Below are 21,680 nucleotides of genomic sequence, written 5' to 3'. Positions count from 1 at the left end.
GACCAGTGAAGGAAGATCTATGTCACCTACCAGTAATGATGTGACTTCACTGAAGAGAGGATACATCTCCAATTTGACATATGTCCCAGTACCTTTTCCATATATCATCTTTTCTCACTGAAGAAACACATACTTTGTCAACACTTTCTCTTTCTCAGTGGGAGTCCTATTAGTTGACCTCATACTAGCATACCGGTTGCACTGCTAACCCTTCATTAGATCATACTGCAGTGAGCTCTACCGGTCACATGCTTTCCAGTTCTCATCACTCACTGGTCACTTCTCTATCATGCTTGTTCAACATCAACATGCATACTCACAAATTGGTTCCTTGTTTCCAATACTGATATGTAAACTGGTTACTCCAACATGCCTTCCTAGTGGCTTCACTGTCCATACTACCAGTTGATAGCACTAATAGCATATCAACTATTCTCCCATACCAGTTGTTGCTTTATGTTATACCGGTTGACATTAATGACAACATAATGCCAACAATATCTTGTTGTAAGTGTAAAGGTGATCCTTGGAGGAGAAAAAATCTTTGTTCAAAAGGCCAGGAAAAACTTTAAGAAACCTCCCCCTTAGACAAGGTGTAAAAACCTAGCGAAAGGTGTATAATTTCCAAGGAAAATATTAATTTTCCTCGCGAAATTTTATGGTTTACGGAGAAAATATAATAATCTCCATTGGCGAATCATTTGTGATTGCTCAAAGTTTGTGAAAATCCTGGCAAATTGTAATATTTTTAAAACCAAAAAAAAAATTTGAATGGGCGAATTGTAATGTTTTTAAACCAAAAAAAATATTTGCATTGGCGATTTCAAACTAATTTCAAGCCATAAAAAATATATATTGGCAATTTCAACCTATTTTCAAATCATAAAAAAAAAATATTGCCGATTTCAACCTATTTTCAAACCATTAAAATAAATATTGGTGATTTCAACATATTTTCAAACCATAAAAAAATATATTAGCGATTTCAACCTATTTTCAAACCATAAAAAAATATATTGGCGAATATTTTTAAAACCAGAAAAAATATATATACTGGTGAATATTTTTAAAACCAGAAAAAATATTTGCATTGGCGATTTCAACCTATTTTCAAACCATAAAAAAAATTATATTGGTGATATCCACCTACTTTCAAACCATTAAAATAAATATTGGCTATTTCAACCTATTTTCAAACCATAAAAAAATATATTGGCGATTTCAACCTATTTTCAAACCATAAAAAAAATATATTGGCGATTTCAACCTTTTTCCAAAATGTAAAAAAAATATATTGGCACCTCAGAAGACCTCGTCAAGTCATTAAAACACATGGCACATAGTTGTCAGCCCTCTGCCCAAAAGACTACCCATTAGACAATCTCACGACCTAGCGACAAGCCCTTACGACTCTATCTCCAGCTCGCAAGCTGAAAAAGCTAAGCCTTCAGAACCTCAAGAGCTAGTGACTGAGGGCAACTGAACCGCCACTCACCAATTCTCAACCTCAAAATGTCAAGTCCTTAGACATTTAACCATGTCTTCAGACATTTAACCTCACGAGCTGGTGATAACCATAAAACTTAACCATAAACTGTCTAGTTGCTAGTTCGTAACCTAAAAATACTAACATTAAACAAACATGAGAGCTAGTGACAACTGTATGAAATGAGTTACTCGCTAACTCTCATGGCTATAATGAATGACTTTAGACCAACTTGAGACCTCATGACCAAAGAAATTTCATTAACAATCTCCAGCTCACTAACACCCAAAAATCTAGAGGCCTCGAAATGTAAACCCAAACCAACTTGTCGCCAGCTTGCGGCTTGATCACCTCTTCAGACATTTAACCTCGTGAGCTGGCGATAACCATTAAACTCAACCATAAACTATCTAGTTTCTATCTTGCAACCTAAAAATGCTAACAATAAACATGTGAGATAGCGACAATTGTATGAAATGACTTACTCGCTAATCCTCATGGCTATAATGCATGACATCAGACCAACTTGAGACCTCGCGACCAAAGCAATTTCATTGACAATATCCATCTCGCCAACATAAAATTCTAACACCCAAAAAGCTAGTGACCTCGCAATTCAAACCCAAACCAACTTGTTGCCAGCTCGCGACTTGATCATGTAACCTCATGAGTTGGCGATAGCCATAAAACTTAACCACAAACTATCTAGTCGCTAGCTCGTGACCTAAAAATGCTAACATTAAACAAACATGAGAGGTAGCGACAACTATGGTGGCAAGCTAATATGTACAAGGAATATTTAAGGCTTGAGGCATGGATGTTGACTCATTCTTGAGGCACTAGTTTGAAGGTTTCTCTTGAGTTGAGGTTGATTAGACAAGAAAAGACTATAGTTTCCAAGGCATAAAAGGATTGGATAGCTTCTGAGTTAGAGATGGGAGATCACAGATTCCTCTAAGAAATCAAAGGTTGCGTGTTGTCAGGGATTCTGAAGCAGAATTTGTGCAATCAAGGAAGAATAAAATTTGAACAAAATCGTTCATATAAGATGAGCCTTATTAGGATGTAGTGGATTTGATAGGCATGACTTCTAGAGTCCATAGCTGGTAGGGTGAGTTGAAAAGCACCAAAACAATGATTTTTCACATGAATGAGCATCACTGAATGAAGTGTTAAAAATTTATAAATACAATGGGGTGGTGACTTTATTGGTAGAAGAGAAAAGAAACCTTTTTCATTTTTTGAGAGTGGTTTGTTCCTTAGAAAGGAAGATGATGCTTGAGGAGGATCATGCATGGATTTGTGTGCTGTGTGATACCAGATGGGTGTTTTTTTTTTCCTCCTGTGTGAATTTGTTTATTGTCAAAGGGGTTGTGAAAGTGAGAAGGATTTCTAGAGGGGGTCTGAAATTCTTTTCTTATCAATAAAGGCTAGGCATGGCACATCCTCTGCTTCTACTCTGCCACTAGATGGCAAGGGGTTCAAAGAAAGAGCCCGCAGAGGAATGAAAGAAGGATTTGTTTGGGTGGGGAGTGGTAGCGAGTCATCTTTGTGATGGAATGGAAGCTGCAACACCTCCCCAACATATTATGTTTACCCTAAAGCTCCTCTTTCCACTTTCTTTAATGCTGGGCATGAAGGTTCGAGCTCCTCTTTCCATTTTCTCTGATCTTGGGCATGAAGGTTGAAGCTCATCCCCTATTTTAGGGGTGACTTTAATTATTTCCAAGACCTAATATCCCTTCTGAGAAGGGAAATGATCCAGTTGGACAAAACCTAAAATCTCACACTCCATCTAAAGGCATCAGTGTGATAATGGCATGGCTCAAGTAGTTTTGTTTCAACCAATTTTTAATTGAAAATTTTGATTCACTGCCAGTGCATGGATAAAGAATATTTTTCTAACAGAATTGCATATGGCCTTTTAGGCCTAATTGCTGAGAGTAAATGTTTTGTTGACATGTGTCTCTTGGCCTAAATCTTATTGCTCCCTTTTCTTCTATAAAAAGGGAAATCAAGGCCACTAGAAGGGTTCCTTTTGGGGGGATCTCTTGGGGGTTCCAAAATTCTGGTGCCTTTAGGGTTCCTTTTTCTAGTTCCAGTAGTGAGTCTAGGTGAAGGGAGCAAGTTTTATAGTCATTTACAGAGCAAATGAAAAGAATGTAGTGTCAATCTTTGTGCAAGTTCTTGAAGGAGTTATATATAAATTTATTTTGTAACAGAAGTAGTAATTTTATTCAGTAGAATATATTTCTCTCCGATGTATAATTTTATCATCTTTCAAATGAACAAAATCAAGAGTTTTTTCATTTGGTGCATTGTTATGGTGTATGTAATTTTTCATTTAATGCTTCCTATTATGCCCAAGAATGCAGAATTTCTGTTAGTCTAGAATTATATTAAGGATTCACCTCATTGTAATTGGTGGGTGGATTACTTAAGGGAAGAAGGTTTTGAGGTCCCAGAAAACTTGTCGAACATATCGATGGATAAGATATAGGAAATCTTGAATGTTCACAGAGGAATATATATATATATATATATATATATATATATATATATATATATATATATATATATATATATAATTTATATTCATATATACACATATAATGGAAATGATACAAAGGTCGAGATACATGTTGATTATAGGTATGATGAAATGCCAACTTTATGGAGGAGGGAAAACATGTACATGATAGAACACCTCCATATATATTACATAAACATCCATAGCACATAAAATAATAAGAGTATTAAGAATGAAAGGATCAAACACCACTATAGATAGGAATACAACATAATTAGTAAAACATGCATGCAACTCAATTAAAGGGAATATCTTTTGAGGATCCAATTCCATGATTTGGGTAGGTGAGATCAAATATATACAACACAATGAAAGCACAAACCCTAAACAAGATGTAATAATGAAACAAAAATGAGGGTAGATCCAAAATCTAATCAAATCTAATATAAAAAGAATGCAATCATAAAATCAAATCTTAAAAAAATCACTTTCATAATCAAAGGAAAACAAAAAAACATATTCACCCACAATGAATCAACTATTATAATTGGAAGGTCACTTCATCAAAACAGCATCAAGACAACAGACCAATGCCTTATCCTAGGGCATAGAGTCACTTACAATTCAAAGACAACCTGATAATAAACTTCAATAAGATTCATTTGTAGATAAACAGGAATGAATATGCCATTACATACACAACCTAGATTCATACAAATGATATAATCATCAGATTTGTATTAAAAAAAATGATTTCACTGAAACTGCCCCAAGAACTTTAAATCTTTCCTTGAAAGAAATCCTAGAACAATTCCATGATCTACCTTGCAGACACGTAAATTGAAACATCCTTGACCATTCAATTCATAGTGAAAACATAAATTCAACACAAAGAAATTATGTGAAGATATCAAACTGCAAATGATATTATATTCATATTGATATTAGAAATAAATTCAAAATGTGATTCAGCTATGCACTTATCAAATTCTTGAACAGTTGAACTATTATAACTGTATCAAAGTTTTCAACATCAATAAAAGTGGCCAACTGGCCATCCCTCTCTACCAATCAAAAAAAAAAGTGGTCATCCCTCTCAAATTAATCTTGGAATCCTTTTATAAGATGAGGATGCAACAAGCTTAGGATTACTTTGAGGAATCGTGGAAAACAACCTGACATGTCTTCTTTTTCTTTAGCATGGCTTTCCACTTGTCCAGGTCTTTGTCTGTTTGCCAATTGAATGCCTTTACCTTTTCCAACTTTGCAACTAACTCTATCCATCTGGCATCTATAACTATCCTGGCCTCAACAATAAACTTTGTATGGTCAACCTCAACCTTGAACAACAAATCAAGCATATTGTTAAATGAAATCAACATCAACCTGGTCATCTATATGTTTGATTATTTCTTCTCCCTCCATAATCAAATCAAATTTGCTGGTCCAATCAGAAACTAATTTCAATTCTCTATTACTACCATAAATTGAAGGCACCATTGTACTATAACCTTCCCCAAATGTCTGCAATTTTTCATTTATAAGCACATCCTTCCCTGTGAAAAATGCATAAGCTGCATTGATTACATCCACCATGTCTTTAGTGTCACTAATCTTGGGAGGGAACTCATCACTATACAACATTGCAGTATCCAACATATCCATTAATCTGCTTCTTCCTGACCAAACATTGAACAAAGGTCCAAGGAAAGTGACAACCTTAGAGGATTTTTTACTTGCCTCTTTAAAAGAAATGTGCAAATCATGCACTACCATCATTTTTCCTTTCAATACATTAATCATGTGTTTCATAATTTCTGACACAACAGAGATAGCCTTGACATTTTGTTCCTTTCCAAGTTTTTCAATTTTCTTTGTGTATTCCTCCATTTTTGTTGTCACATCAACTGGTATTTCTTGTACTTGTTCTATAATTTGTATTGGAGGGGGCTCATTTGCAATTTTTTCTTTCAACTCCACTAACTCTTCCTCCAGAGCGACCTTCTTCATCAATGTCTCTTCATATTTTTTAGCAAATGCAATCAATTAGTTATATGTTTCTGTGTATCTTCTTGACAAATCCTCTATTTTTGATAAATTCAGGAAAGAAACTTGAGTCAAAAATGAGGCAATCTCTGTGTCACTTGTGTTCTGCAAATTCTAGATCTTTCTATCAGCTTTCTTTTCTACTGGGATATTTAGAAGGTGGGGATTTTGAGTGGAAGGGGCCAAAGACCAAGCAACAAGTGTCTTTGACTAAGGATTAAATCTCGACCTTCTTATTACATCTCCAATTTCAAATTCAGTTTTAAACAATGGGTCTTGTTGCTTCCTAATTTGATCAATAATAAAAATAGACTGGATATCCTACTCAAGCATCACAATCAGACTAGTGATCTTAACCAATTGTCTTACCTAATCCATAGTTATTTTCTCCCTGTCAGCATCATATTCCTACAGTGCCTTGACAATATCCTCATTATTTTCTACATTTCATTCCTCTATGATCAAATTTTGTTTGAATTTATTTTGTTTCAACCTTCTCAGAAAACTTTTAAATTCATCTGACCTATATAAGTCATCATCTTTCATGAACTCATTTAACAACATCACACGCTCATAAAATCCTTGAGCAAGGGCTTCATTTTTTTCTCCCTATTCTTCATTTGGCCCTGCTTCTTTAAGATGTGTCCTTGTTCTGTAGCAATTGCTCTAGTAGGGTCTCTCCTCACAATTGCACCCACCTCTTTGGTTCTGTGTTTCTTTTCAGGTGGCACTCGGGTAGATTGAACTTGTTAGGAAACATAAGGCAATTGAGAGGGAGGAGGGGTGAATCAGTTGTCAATGAATTTCAACCCAAATACAACTTAATCAAACTTGATACTTAATAGTGTTAAACCAAACTTAATGCCAGTTAATAGATTAACAATTAATATCAATACCGATGAAACTTAATGCATGAAACAAAAAGACAAACAACATCCACAACACATAACATAGAGATTTTAACGTGGAAACCCTATAAGAGGAAAAACCATGGTGGGAAACCTTACCCACAATCAGATGATACTACTGTAGATAGTATGTGTATACAAATTGGGTGTGCACATGCAGAAAGACCAACCGCCTAGAGCACACTGCTCAAATGGGAGTCGCAATGACTATAGTAGGATGATTAAATCCTAGAATAATGTACTGCTCAAAATAGCATCTGTAATGTTGGATTCGGTCCTGGTTAAGATCTGATAATCACCTTCAAACCTTCCTTGAACCTTCTCTATGGTTTTCTCTTCAATATTCACACATACCATATTACAATACCATACCATAACCTATCTCTCTTATCATCTCACAAATGAGATCTTACATATGTACAAAACCTAAGACCAAATGTTTAGGTAGGCTCACTAAGAATTAAATGAATTACAAACAAGTCAAGATGTGATGCATCATGTCGGCTCAATACATTTGCAACAATATCCAATCAATAAATCATCTCCATAACGTGTCATTCTGATCTGGAATAGATAACACATACCGGTCCATAACCTAGACCAATATGTCAGGAACAACAAATATGTCAGCTCAATTAGACCAATAACCAAAATACCCAAACCAAGTATCCAAACCATCTCTAAGACATAATCAAGTGATCTCTAGATGATAAGAAGTCATCATCAATTCTGGTGAACCATATAACCTATCGATGAACAATATACCGGTGACTATGCATAAGTCACTGAACATGTCGATTCGACAGTAAACCAATAAATCTCCAGAAGGATAAGTGTTGACATCAATGACAAAAATAATGCAACACATCCATAATACCAACAATCTCCCCCTTTGGCATTTATGACAACTGTAGATGGAAAAAAAACAACAATCTCCAGAATAGATCAATAGCAGAAATCAAAATCAAAATGCAGAGAGTATATATCTCTCCCTCTATGAATAATCTCTACCCCTAGGATAATTTTTCCTAAATACAAAGTTTTTCCATAGATATCTCTCCCCCTTTGACATCAAATGCCAAAGAAAATAAATACCAGAACATATAACCAACTAATATGACCAATTAATATAACCAACTACTCCTCCTGTGATGTAGCTCTCCTCCATCAAAGCCAAAAAAAGGTTTCTTTGTTATTTTTTGTCGGTTGGATGCCAATCTTCAACTGTCTAAGTCTCTACCAGTGGGGGTTGTTGGCATTTTTTATGATGTTGTGATTGTCATTGATGGACACACACTTGTTTTGTGATCACTTTATTTATGTATGAGCTATGTTCAACTAGTAATTGTTCCAACCGGTATTATGTATTATAGTCTTTAGAGTATTGATGTTTTGTAGAAGGTGTTTACCAGTCACAAACTGACTGAAGACCCAAAGCGGTTCAAAGACCTCAAGTAGTTTCAGGAACCCAAAGTGGTACGAAGGAACAAAGTAGTAGTTAACATTTTTCTAGTCTTCATTTTGACAACCGGTAATTGGCAAAATGTATGAATTGGTAATTGGTAATGAACCGATATTACTCTGTGATGAGTTACCAACTAGTATTTATGTGATGAGTTATTATCCATCGACACTTTGGCAGTGATTTTGTGTTGTGTTACCAAATGTGTCTAGATGCATTGAACCTAGGAACTTGTAATGTAATCCTATTGGACCAACATGAAATCAGACTCCTTATAAGAACATCATGTCTAGGGTTTTAGGAGTTGACGAGGTTTTTGAATGTACGAATATAGAAGAGAAGATTAGGTCTGTGAGAAAAAATAGAGTGTGGAGATATTGAAGACTGAAGTAATGCTAATGTGCATTAACAATGAGCTATCAAGGATCTAACCAAGCATATTGTGCCAGTATCTAGATCATCTACTTGTTGATTACTCATATCTTTGACAAGTTTGAAACCCTTAAACGGGTAGGCCCAACAAAGCCTTTTCAAATCCTCTAACAAGGTGGTTCACAACTGTGAATCTGAAATCCTCTCACAAGGTAGTATTTAACAAGACTTATCTCCTAAAAGAGATCTAGATTCCTAACAGGATCTGTTCTGGTGAAGAACATTGTATGACCTTAACTGGTCTGACCTTAACCGATCTGGTTTCTATTCTGCAGATAGTTACTTGTGAGTTTCTGCTCACCGTGGTTTTTCCCATTTGGGTTTCCACGTCAAAACCTCTTGTGTTATGGTTGTGCTCTTGTGGGTGAATGCTTTATTTGTTGTTTGGTTTGCATTTGTCTTAACCAGTTTATTAGTAAATCTGTAATACCGATTAACTGCTAAACTATTTAAGAGTTTAAGTTCAGTATTTTTTGGAATATGGATTCACCCACCCTCTTAGTATTCATCAATTGGTATCAGAGCCAACCTTTCTATAAGTTTAACCACTTGGAAGGAGATATGGGGGAACACACTATGAGGGAACTTACGCATCATCTCACTCAGATTGAGAAAGCCTTTGATGAACTCAAAGTCAAATATAAGGCCTCTCTGGCAAAAAGAAGAGAGCATGCTGAGAAACTGATGGAGCTTACTAAAAATAGTTCTTCTAGTGAAACAAACATGGAAGCCCTAGTTGAAGAAGTTGAAAAACTGAATGAATCTAATGCCAACCTGAGAAGGGAACTAGAAGGACTGACTATCAAAATGTGTCAAGAGCTTGAAAAGCGAAGGAAAGTTGAAGATTTGGTAAAAGACAAAGATCATGAGATCTTCAAGCTGAAGCAAGAAATTAGTGCCCTTACGACTCATCTCCAAGAGAGTAAAGTGGAAAAAGAAGAAATGCAAGGTGAACTAAACATGGCTATTTCTTAGAATGTAACCTTGAAGGAATCCAATGTTGTTATTTCCAAGGAACTCACTGAGTCAAAAGAAATACTTGCCAAATTCAATAAGAGTACTGTTAAGCTAGAACAAAAGCTTGAATATAACATTCTGGAGAGGAAGAAACTTCACAATGCAGTTTACTTTCTTGAAGAGTTCACGGAAGAGCACATCCGCATCATCCTGAGCAGAGTGCATGGTGACAAGATGTATCTCGAGAGGACACATGACATTATGCCTAAAGCAATTCATGTCATCACTGGTTTTTGCAACATTGGTGAGGTTTTAGCCCTAAGGAAGGTCATTAAGACAAAAATGACTAAGCTCACCGGTTCTCTAAGTGACCAATGGGGGATGACCGTCAACACAATCAAAGATAAGTTGGTCAAGTATGCTTGCATGGTGATTGAATACCAGACATTTTATGCCAGCAAAATAAACTTTGTCTCTGCTGCTGTGATAAATGCCACCTACAGAATGATCATGGAGGATGCCTCATTTGATCTATGCACCTATCTGCAGAAGCAACTTCTATTAAACTTGAAGTCCATCAAAGAAGACAGTGCCTTAAGATTCAAGTTTGGACAACTTTTGGTAGGTCTATTTTTCTACTTTCAAGGCTATTTCACAGGAGTTGGTGATATTCAATGGTCTACTACCCAATTGGTCACCAAAAAAGTTAGGGAAAGTCTCCAAGCGGTGGGAACCGGATATCCTGGAGTCTTGAATAAATACTTTGATGAGTTCAAGTGAAAGATGAGTCAAAGGATGAGGATATCTGGAGACATTGTTAAGAAATATGAAGAGGACATCTTCTTTACCATTAGAGTAGATGAGTGTGTAGTGGAAGCGATAGAGCCCATATAGGAAGAAGTAGAACCTATGGGATATGAGGTGATGTATGACATGCTAGATGGGTATGCCTCTACCCTGATTGCCTCTCCTTTAAATGCAAAGAAAAAGAGAACTGACACCTACTTGGAAAGGGTAACACCAGTTGAAGAACCTTCTGTGAAAAAGGGAAAGGCAATGCCATCAGTATCGGCACCGGTTACCTCAGCCAGCCCAAAAGTGACCAAGCAGTCACCTACTAAGAAGAAACTGGAAGCTGGACCTGCTAAAGTATTTGAAAGGAAGTAGAAGACCAAAAGCAACTCACCAGAGTCTGAGGATACAGAACTTGAAGTACAACCTAAGAAGACTAGGCAAACAAGGAAGAAAGAAAACACTATCGGTAATGCACCTGCATCATCTGTACTGGTAAATATTGACCTCTCTTCTTATAAGTTGATGACACATTGTCAGAGGACTATTAAGAATATTAAGAGAAAATTTCTTAGTGATTTGAGGGAGTATTTTGATGATTTTACCGATAGTGAGAAAGAGGAAACAAAGTAGGAAATAATTAATTATTTATGTGTTCATGATCGGTCACCTTCAGAAATCAGATCTAAGACACCTGATTTGTTGTACAATTCTTTAGGTAATAAATGGTGCATTGCCATCGAGAGAGAATAGGAGATTAGAGAAAAGATTTTTGCAGATTACTTCCCTGATGCATCAAACTCTGAATTGTTTGAAATCATGGACTAGTATAAAGGTCTCTTCTTCATGAGAAGAAGAAGACTCCTGCTGTTGGAAGGCAAAGCCTTTGAAGTGGTGAAAGACACACACTCCCATACTAAAGTAGCTGTGAAAATGCACAAAGTACCTCAAGCAAATAAAGAAGCTGAACAAGAAACAGAAACCGAAAAACTGGATGAGGTATTTGATAGTGAAGGAGAACTAGTTATAGAACAGGTAGACACCATTGATGTTGATGCTTTGGATGTTGAAAATATCACTCCAAACACAGAAAAGGAAAAGGCTAATAAGGAAAAAGTAGACAAGGTGAAATATGACAAAGAAAAAGAAGACAAGGAGAATTTGGACAAGGCAAAGGCTGACAAAGGGAAAGTGGAGAAAGAGGAAGAGAAAAGGGAAGAGGAGGAGAAGAAGAAACAAGAGGAAGAGAAGAGGAAACAAGAAGAAGAGAAGAGAAAAGAAGAGGAGAAGAGGAAAGAAGAGGAGAAGAGGAAAGTAGAGGAGGAAAAGAAAGAAGAGGAGAAGAGGAAATAAGAGGAGAAGAGGAGAAGCGAAAAGATGAGGAGAAGAAGAAACAAGAAGAGAAGAAGCGAAAAGAAGAAGAAATAAAGGAGGAAGAGAAGAAAAAGCATGAAGCAAAGCAAAGGGAGAAAGAAGAGGAAAAGAAAAGAGCGGAAGAGAAGAAGGAAGTAGAAAAGAGCAAACAACCAAAGACTCCAAAGGCAACCGATGGTCAAGCCAAACTGACCAACATCACCAGTCCTCTTGATCTCCAATCTGCAGATGAACCAGAGTTGTTGCAAGGCATAAAGCTAGCATAGGAAAGATTGGAAACATTGTGGAGGAAAAAGGAGTAGGATGTCATTCATACTACGATTGACACCCTTACCAGTTTGATCCTAGGTACCAACCTCCCCAGTACCGATTCCTCTTTGGCCAAACTAAAACTTCTATGTATAGTTGTTGAGGACCAGGTACAATGCCTGGATGAAGTTGCTGAAGCTAATGCATAGAAGAAGAATCAAAAGGCACTTAACACTGCCTTAGTAAAGAAACTGAATGAGCTCCGGTCTCAACTTCAAAAAGAGCAGAAGGATATAAGAGATGCTATGGATTAGGGAAAACTACTGCTAAGCAAAATAATTCAACCCCATCTATTTTGTGATGATGTGCTTGCACAAAAGGATAAACTACAATCTGATTTGTAGGCATACATAAGCAACTTTAAGACCTCGAATGATTCTTTCACTACATATGGGCAAATTGTTCACCAGTATCAGCTTCAGTCTGCTAGGATAGAATTGGAGATTAGCAACCAGACAAGAGATTTCCAGGAGCTTCAACTGGTTTTATTACCCAAACTACAAATTATTCAAAAGTGATTTCTCAATTAGGAAGCTTTAACGATAACTCAAGAGATGAGTACAATTGATGTCGTGGAAGAACAGGTATCACAGATGTAGATAGAAAGTGAGGTTGCTACCTCCTTAATTGAGTCATGGTCATTAGCCATGAAGACCTTTATGCAGGATTTTAAATCAGCTTTTGATAAGTTTCACTCATTATTCTCATAAACATTTATTTATTTTAATGATAATGAGAAACAGGGGTTATTCTGCAGTATTTTGTCATTGTTGGAAAAGGGGGAGTAGTATTTCAAATTTTGATGAATGTTATGTATACTTTCATGTTACCTTTTTAAGGGAGTAGTATACATTATATATTCTACAAAAAGGGATAGTGTATATGCTCAGGGGGAGTAATTTTGATTATGGCATATTTTTGTTATAAAACACTTAGATGTCAAAATTTTCCTAAGTGTTGCCATCAATGCCAAAGGGGGAGATTGTTGGCATTTTTTATGATGTTGTGATTGTCTTTGATGGACACACACTTGTTTTGTGATCACTTTCTTTATGTATGAGTTATGCTCAACTGGTAATTGTTCCAACCAGTATTATGTATTATAGTCTTTAGACTATCGGTGTTTTGTAGAAGGTGTTTACCAGTCACAAACTGACTGAAGACGCAAAGCAATATGAAGACCTCAAGCACTTCGAGGAACCCAAAGTGGTACGAAGGAACAAAGCGGTAGTTAACATTTTTCCAGTCTTCATTTTGACAACTGATAATTGGTAAAATGTATGAACTGATAATCGGTAATGAACCAGTATTACTCTGTGATGAGTTACCAACCGATATTTCTGTGATGAGTTATCATCCACCAACACTTTGGTGGTGATTTTGTGTCGTGTTACCAAATGTGTCTAGATGCACTAAACCTAGGAAATTTGAATGTAATCCTATTGGACTGACATGAAATCAAACTCCTTATAAGGACATCATGTCTAGGGTTTTAGGAGTTGATGAGGTTTTTGAATGTGCAAATATAGAAGAGAAGATTAGGTCTGTGAGAAAAAAGAGAGTGTGGAGATATTGAAGATTGAAGTAATGCTAATGTGCATTAACAATGATCTATCAAGGATATAACCAAGCATACTGTGCCAGTATCTAGATCATCTACTTGTTGATTACTCATATCTTTGACAAGTTTGAAACCCTTAACAGGTAGGCCCATCAAAGCCTTTGAAAATCCTCTAACAAGGTGGTTCACAACTATGAATCTAAAATTATCTCACAAGGTAGTCTTTAATAGGACTTATATCCTAACAGAGATCTAGATTCCTAACAGGATCAGTTCTAGTGAAGAACATTGTATGACCTTAACTGATCTGACCTTAACCGGTCTGGTTTCTATTCTTTAGATAGTTACTTGTGAGTTTCTGCTCAACGGGTTTTTCCCATTTGGGTTTCCACATCAAAACCTCTTGTGTTATGGTGATTGTGCTCTTGTGGGTGAATGCTTTATTTGTTGTTTGGTTTACATTTGTCTTAACCAGTTTGTTAGTAAATCTTTTATACCAGTTAACTGCTAAATTGTTTAAGAGTTTAAGTTTAGTATTTTTTGGAATACTAATTCACCCTCCCCCTCTTAGTATTTATCGGGGGTATTACCCCAAGCTGCTCTCTAAGATATTCAAAATTTTCCTTTGGCAAAGGCTTAGTAGAGATATCTACAATCTTCTCTTTAGTATTCACATAAACCAATCTTACTTCTTTTGCTTCAACATTCTCTTTCAGAAAATTGTATTTGATAGAAACATGTTTAGTCTTAGAGTGAAATACCAGATTCTTTGATATATCAATTGCTGCTGAATAATCACAATAAATGATTATAGGTTCTTTGCATTTTACCTTTATGTCCTTCAACATTTTCTTAATCCATAATTTCTAAGTATAATTAGTTGTTGCTGCAACATATTTTGATTTTGCTATTGATTATAATGTACAACTCTACTTCTTACTCAACCATGAAATCAATCTGCTACCAAGAAAGAATGCTCTGCCAGTGGTGCTCTTTTTGTCATCTACATCTCCTTCCCAATTTGCATCGGTGTATGCACATAAATCAAATTTTTCATCTTTAGGATACCATAAACCAAGATTTATTGTGCCTTGTAGATACCAGAAAATCCTTTTTACTGTTGATTCATGATTTTCTTTAGGATTACTCTGAAATCTTGAAACAATACATACTGCATTCATTATATCAGGTCTTGTTTATGTCACATATAGTAAACCTCCAATCAAAGATTTGTATCTTGTCGGATTAATAGGAGCTAAATCATAATAACCAAAAGATGGAGTGGCAAGGGGAGCGGCGAGCGAGAAATTCAAATTTCAAACCTGGGAATGGCAAATTTCTTGGGGATGGCAATCTTTCTATAGGTGGAGCTTGCAATCAGGCTGGTTTCTAGGCCTCTCAGGGTACTGAAGAGGACAAGGCGATAGTCAAATCGGTGGAAGACAAAGATTCCAAAAATAGGGACCCACATGATAGAGGTAAGGAAAACAAATGGTCATCACTTTTTGGAGTGAGGCTACTCGTGAAATCTGGGCTTCCAGAAGTTAAAAATATATTTGATCCCGTGACAGGGGTTGTTGCTATTTCTGTTTTGGATAAGCTGGTTGACCTCTCTATGTATGGATTAGCTATGACCTTAGTTGGAAGGTTTGTTGGTTTTAGGCCTAACATTGATGTTGTTAGGAATTTTATAAGGAGGAAATGGGTTCTCAAAGGTCAAGTGGATGTGGCGGCTTTGCCTAGGGGTTTTTTTACCTTTTCTTTTAATACCGAAGAAGACATGAATAAAGCTCTATGTTAAGGGCCATGGATGTTTGGCAAGTCAACCTTGGCTTTATAGAAATGGGCTCCAAACCTTTCTCTTGATGAGTCCGTTTTGTGTCGGCGCCTATGTGGATGCATCTCCCTGGCCTTCCGCTGGAGTTCTAGAATGAGGAGGTCTTTAAAGGGATAGCAAGTTCATTTGGAGAACTTCTCTCGATCGACCCGATAACTGCAGCAAAATCAAGGTTGGTTTTTGCCTGTATTTGTGTTAATGTTAATCAAATGACAGATATGCCTCAATCTATTGAGATTATATCTAAATTAGGGAAATGGACCCAAGTGATTTAATATGAATCTCTCCCATTTTGTTGTTTTAATTGTAAAAAGTAGAGTCATTGGGCGAAATCTTGCCTGCTCAAGAAGAGTAAGAGTGGTAAGAGTGATAGTAGTTCAGAGCAGAAATGGCAAACAAAAGGGAAGAGAGAAGACCCATCTGTAGAGTGTGTTCCTGATAAGAAAGTTATTGAGTTGGAAAATGAGGGAAAGAAGGATATGAATAGTAATAATGAAAAATCTATTTGTGCCTGCTCTAACAATAAAATAGAAAGAATCAAAGAGGAAGAGCAAAGGATAGATGTAAATGCTCAAAAATCTGAATTAGAGGACCAAAAGGGAGGGCCTATCATTCAGGATAAAGTTGATGAGAGTTCCAATGATGATGTATTTGCCTCATCTAATACAAAAGAAAATGGGGGAGACTTTAATGAAGTGCAGAACTATAACATTTCAGATTTTGAGCCTTTTTTGTTATTAACCAAAGGAAGCCCTAAGCCGACTCAATGCAAAACCCCATCTAATAGTTTGGAAATGGTAGCTCTAGAGGGAAATCTTAGGATTCTCAGTACTAATGAAGGAAAATCAAATAATGGAGGACCCAATGGAGGCATTTCAACTAGAAGAAAGAATAAGAAAATGTCAGATGTTGGAAGCCACAACAAAAAGTAGGGGAGACCTTTTCTAAAAAATCAAAGAGAATAGGAAAGTTGGAAGAACCGTGCTGATGGAACACAGAGCTCCATCGAGTTAGCCTTATCCCTGGTTAAAGTATGAAGATAATTTCATGGAATATAAGAGGGTTGAATGGCCCCCATAAGAAGGATGTGTTACCTAATAAATTAAGAGATCATAAACTGAATGTTGTCCTTGTTCAGGAAACTAAGATGTGTAAGGATAAAGTGGAAAGGATTAGAATATTCAAAAATAATTGATAACTTTGTTTAGGTTATCACTAATGTCTATGTGCCTAACTCTAAAGCTGGGAGATCTAAATATTGGAGGAGCCTTGCTGAAGATAGACTAAATTTTGTTGATAAAAGCTGGATAATAATGGGAGATTTCAATACACCTCTTAAAGAGGATGAAAATATGGGAGGCCTTCCTTTGCAGCTGGAGGGAAGACAAGATCTTATGGATTTTATTAACGATCAAACTGTTATGGATGTGGATCTCCAAGGGATTAATTATACCTGGACCAATCGCAGAAGTGGATCTGATCTTATTCAAGTAAGATTGGATAGATCCCTTATTTCTCCTGAGTGGTTTTATAAGTATAGTTGCTCTTTGGCATGAATTATTAAGATATCATATGATCATTACCCTATTTCTTTTACTTCTAATTCTTTTTCAGCTAAGAGAAATTTCCCATTCAGATTTGAAAAAGTGTGGTTATCCCACCCGTCTTTAGAAGTTTGTGTTTCTGTTTGGTGGAATTCTGAGGTTGAGGGAACGACTTTATTCAGAATAGCCAAAAAGCTCAACATAATAAAGGCCAAAATCAAAATATGGAACAAAGAAATATTTGGTGATATCTTCAAAAGAAAAGCCCAAATTAAGACCGAAATTAAAGAAGTCCAAGATAAAATCCAAGAGGAAGGGCTATCAGAGGACTTGAGATCTGTTGAAAATGGGTTGTTGTCTAAATACCACATAATTATCTATAATGAAGAGACTTTTTGGGGACAAAGATCAAGAGCCTTGTATTTGAAGGAAGGTGATAAAAACACTCAATTTTTCCACTTGACAGCTCTAAAGCATAGGGTGGCTAACAGGATTTCTAGGTTGTCTTGTAATAGGGGGATTTTATCGAATGAAAATGATATAAGAAAGGAAGCTTTGGATTTTCTCAGCAATCTTTTGGGAGAGGTGGATGATCTGGATTTCAGAAATCAAGACCTTCTTGTGCAGGCTATCCCTCCCATTTTGAATGAGGATGACAACAAAAATCTCTCTTAGATACCTCCTATTCAGGAAAAAAAAAAGGTGGTGTTTTCTTTTCAGGGAGATAAGTCTCCTAGACTGGATGGATTTCCAATGTTCTTCTTCCAATCCTTCTGGCATATTGTGGAGACTGACATCTATAATGGAGTTAAAGAATTCTTTGGTTCAAGGAGGCTTTTAAAAGAATTGAATGCAACCTTCATCATTCTTATTTTGAAGATTTTTGGAGATGACTCTCTTAATAAGTTCAGACCTATTAGTCTTTGTAATTATTTTTACAAGATTATGTCTAAGGTTCTTACTTCTAGAATGCTGGATATTCTTCCTAGAATTATTTCAGCTCAGCAAAATGGTTTTGTCCCTGGTAGATAGATTTTGGACTCCATTATTTCTATTCATGAAAATATTCACTCTCTAACGGCTGCTAAAAATCAAGGTTTTTTTCTTAAGTTGGATATGTCTAAAGCCTATGATAGAGTGAATTGGAAATTCCTTTTCAGAATTATGAAAGCTTTTGGGTTTGGGGAAAAAGTGATTCAGCTCTGGTCCCAATTGATGAAAACTTCCTCCTCTATAGTTGTTGTTAATGGATCCCCTTCCAGTTTATTCAAAAGCTCTAGAGGTTTAAGACAAGGGGATCCCATCTCCCCTGTCTTGTTTACTATTTTAGCTGAAAGTTTGGGTAGATTTATTATAAAAAATGTGGAAGAAGGTAAACTCAAAGGCCTGAAACCTTCATCTTCCAACTTAATATGTACTCATGAACAATTTGTTGATGATTCAATTACTATGGGGGAAGCTACTATTAGGGAAGCAAGAAATATGAAGAATGTTATGGACACTTATGAAACTGCTTCCGACTAAAAAATTAATTGGGATAAGAGCTCTTTGTTCTTCATCAATACCCCTATTGAAAGACAAAAAAGGATTGAAAGAATCCTTGGATGTAAAATTGTTGAGTTTCCCTCAACTTATATGGGGCTCCCTCTTTATATTAAGTCATCAAAGAATTTCTAGATGAAGCTGGTTGATAGATTCAACTCTAAATTGGTTGGTTGGAAAAGAGCTATCCTTAGTCAAGCGGACAAGGTAACGCTGCTTAAAGCTACTCTTCAAAATTTTCCTATTTATGCCCTTAGTCTATTTAAAATCCCTAGAAAGTTTAGGGAGGCAATAGAAAGAATCCAAAAAAAGTTTCTTTGGTCGGGAGTGGAAGACAAGAATAGAATTCCCCTTATTGCTTGGAACAAAATTTGTTCTCCTAAGGCTTCTGGGGGGTTGGGTTTAAGGAATATTATTTCTATGAATAATGCCTTGTTAGCTAAACAAATCTGGAGAATGAAAGGGGAGGAAAGAGAATGGAATTTAATCTAGAAAAAGAAATATCTTTATATGCAACCTTCTAAGGAAGAATTTCTGGATAACTCTTTTTCTGTTCAAGGCTTTGCAATTTGGAATGCAGTTCAGATGGCTAAAAGTTGGGTTGTTGCTGGAAGAATGTGGAAATTGGGGAATAGAAGAATTATTAGATTTTGGGAAGATAGATGGCTCTTGGATAAACCTCTGGAGGGTATTCCTATCCTTAAGGAATGGAAAGATTGGTTCAAAAATAGGTATGGTGGTTCTGTTAGAGACTATTGGAGAAATGGGAAGTGGACTGAGTTTAGGTAACAATGTCGGGGATTAAAGTTTCTTGAGATTCTGCTTTCTTCTAAAATTTTGAGGGACAATAAGGAGGATAATTTGATTTGGAGGGAGACTTTAGATGGGAATTATTCTATGTCTTTGGCAGTGGCTATCTACAACAAAGTTCTAGAAGAGACTCCTATGTGGGCTAAAGTGTGGATAAAGAAGTTAATACCTAAAGTTAATATCTTCTTTTGGATTTTTATCCAAAACAAGGTGTTGACTCTTGATAACCTTCAAAAGCATGGATTTTTTTTCCTAGCAGGTGTTCTCTTTGTTGCAAGGAAGAGCAGTCTTCTTGTCACATCCTCTACTAGTGCACTTTTAGCCAGGAAATTTTGAAAATTATTTTTAGTAGGTGGAAGCTGAGCTGGGTTTTCCCGAACTCACTGGGGGAGTTCTGGCAACAATGTCACTGTCCTAATTCCAACTCTAAAAATGTTGAGCTATGGAAACTTACTCTCCCTAATGTTATTTGGAATATCTAGAAGGAGCGTAACAATAGGAGTTTTAGGGATAAAATTGTTGACCCTGAAGTTGTGGTGGATAAAATTTATAGAGGAATATTTGAATGTTTAAATGGAACTGATCATGGTTTGGCTGCTAAAGAGGACTTTAATGATAGATGGAACCTTTCTAATATCAAATCTAGTAAGGATGATAGTAGGGATGGTCTTGTGTGGTGCTTTTCATCTCAAGGATGGATTAAGGCCAACTTTGATGGGGTGTCTAAGGAGAATCCAGGTAAAGTTGGTTATGGGAGCATTGTCAGGAATTTTGCTTGAAGTTGCCTTGTGGCAGTTGCTGGCCCTCTGGGTAATCAAACTAGTCATTATACCAAAACCTCTACAGCTTTGAATACTTTGATTATTGAAAAAAATCTAAATCATGATAACTTATGGCTAGAGGGAGACTCTCTAAACATTATCAAGTGCCTGAAGGGAGAAACTGAGCCATCGTGGTCTATAGAAAATATAATTTTTATAGCTAGCGAAATTATAGCTACCTTTAAAGTTATTATAATTGAACATGCCTTTAGAGAAAAGAATTTGGTTGCAAATGGCTTGGCAAACCCATGCGTCAATTCCGAAGCTCGAAGTATTTGGTACGGGGAAGGTAATATTAATTTTAATATTAAAGATCTTCTAAGAAAGGACAGAGTCATGGGGAAAGATGGATTGCACAATCAATTATGAAAGTTGTAATGAGTAATCTTTACATTTATAGAAAGCTTATGACTACATGGCAGAGTGGTAGAATCCTAATCAAAGATATTAATCTTTCGCACACTTTGTGGGTTAACATTTTCAAAATTTTGAGAGGCAATTGGAAGGAAGCTTCGAAACTACAGAAGAAAAGAGTTGGTATTTTGAACTTGAAAATGGGAGGGGATTTAAGGAGAGAGGAACCAGATAACATCTCTAGATGTAAGGAAATGCCAAAGGTATGGACTAAGTTGGAAAAGGGGTTCATGATGAATTTTATGGAGAAGCTGGTTGATTATGATAAAGGTAGGGTTAATCTTGTAGTCACCAAAGTCACTAAAAACTGGATTAATGGGTCATTCAAAATACATGGTGTGAGGTTTAAGTTGGATGCGGACCTCATAGTGATAGTAATAGGTATGCCCCACTTAGGTCTTAATTTTTTTAGAGATTTTAAAGTTTCTAATAATGCGGTTAAGCTTTTTCTGCATAAAGAGAAGGAGAGGGCAAAAATTGGTAAAGCTATAGGGGGATATTATGATGCTTCCAACATTAAGAATATTTGGGGTTGTGTGTTGAATGCTATCATGGAATACATTACACCAGAGTGTCATTTTACTAGGATCCACACATACCATTTTGTGTTGTTAAATCATTTCAGGCATGAGAAAAGGATTTCCGTGCCCTACAACCTCTTCAGGTCTCTATTGAGGTCTCTTAATAAGCACAACAAGAATCTTTTGACTTCGGTGCTTCATTGTGGCCTCATTTTTCTCATCTATGAGCATTGCAAAATACTTTCTATCCACGAAAATAAGAGATTGTCTGTGTCTCCAGGGAAAGGTAAGAGAAAGGTGGAGGAAGGCGAGCCCAACAAGGAAGAGTCGACTC

At 36.3% G+C, this 21,680-nt stretch overlaps 1 protein-coding gene across 1 annotated transcript; it reads left to right on the top strand.

The window, feature by feature from the left end:
- The first annotated feature begins 11,546 nt into the window (after positions 1 to 11,546).
- On the top strand, positions 11,547 to 16,626 carry LOC131876472 (uncharacterized). The gene is made up of 2 exons (XM_059221884.1): positions 11,547 to 11,783; positions 16,012 to 16,626. Exons 1-2 carry the CDS (start codon positions 11,547 to 11,549, stop codon positions 16,624 to 16,626), a joined length of 852 nt encoding a protein of 283 aa, XP_059077867.1.
- The last annotated feature ends 5,054 nt before the right edge of the window (positions 16,627 to 21,680 follow it).

Source organism: Cryptomeria japonica, chromosome 6 (genome assembly GCF_030272615.1).
Source record: "Cryptomeria japonica chromosome 6, Sugi_1.0, whole genome shotgun sequence".
Lineage (NCBI taxonomy): Eukaryota > Viridiplantae > Streptophyta > Pinopsida > Cupressales > Cupressaceae > Cryptomeria > Cryptomeria japonica.
The sequence above is the reverse complement of the archived record's forward strand: the minus strand, read 5'-3'. Positions and strand labels throughout refer to the sequence as shown.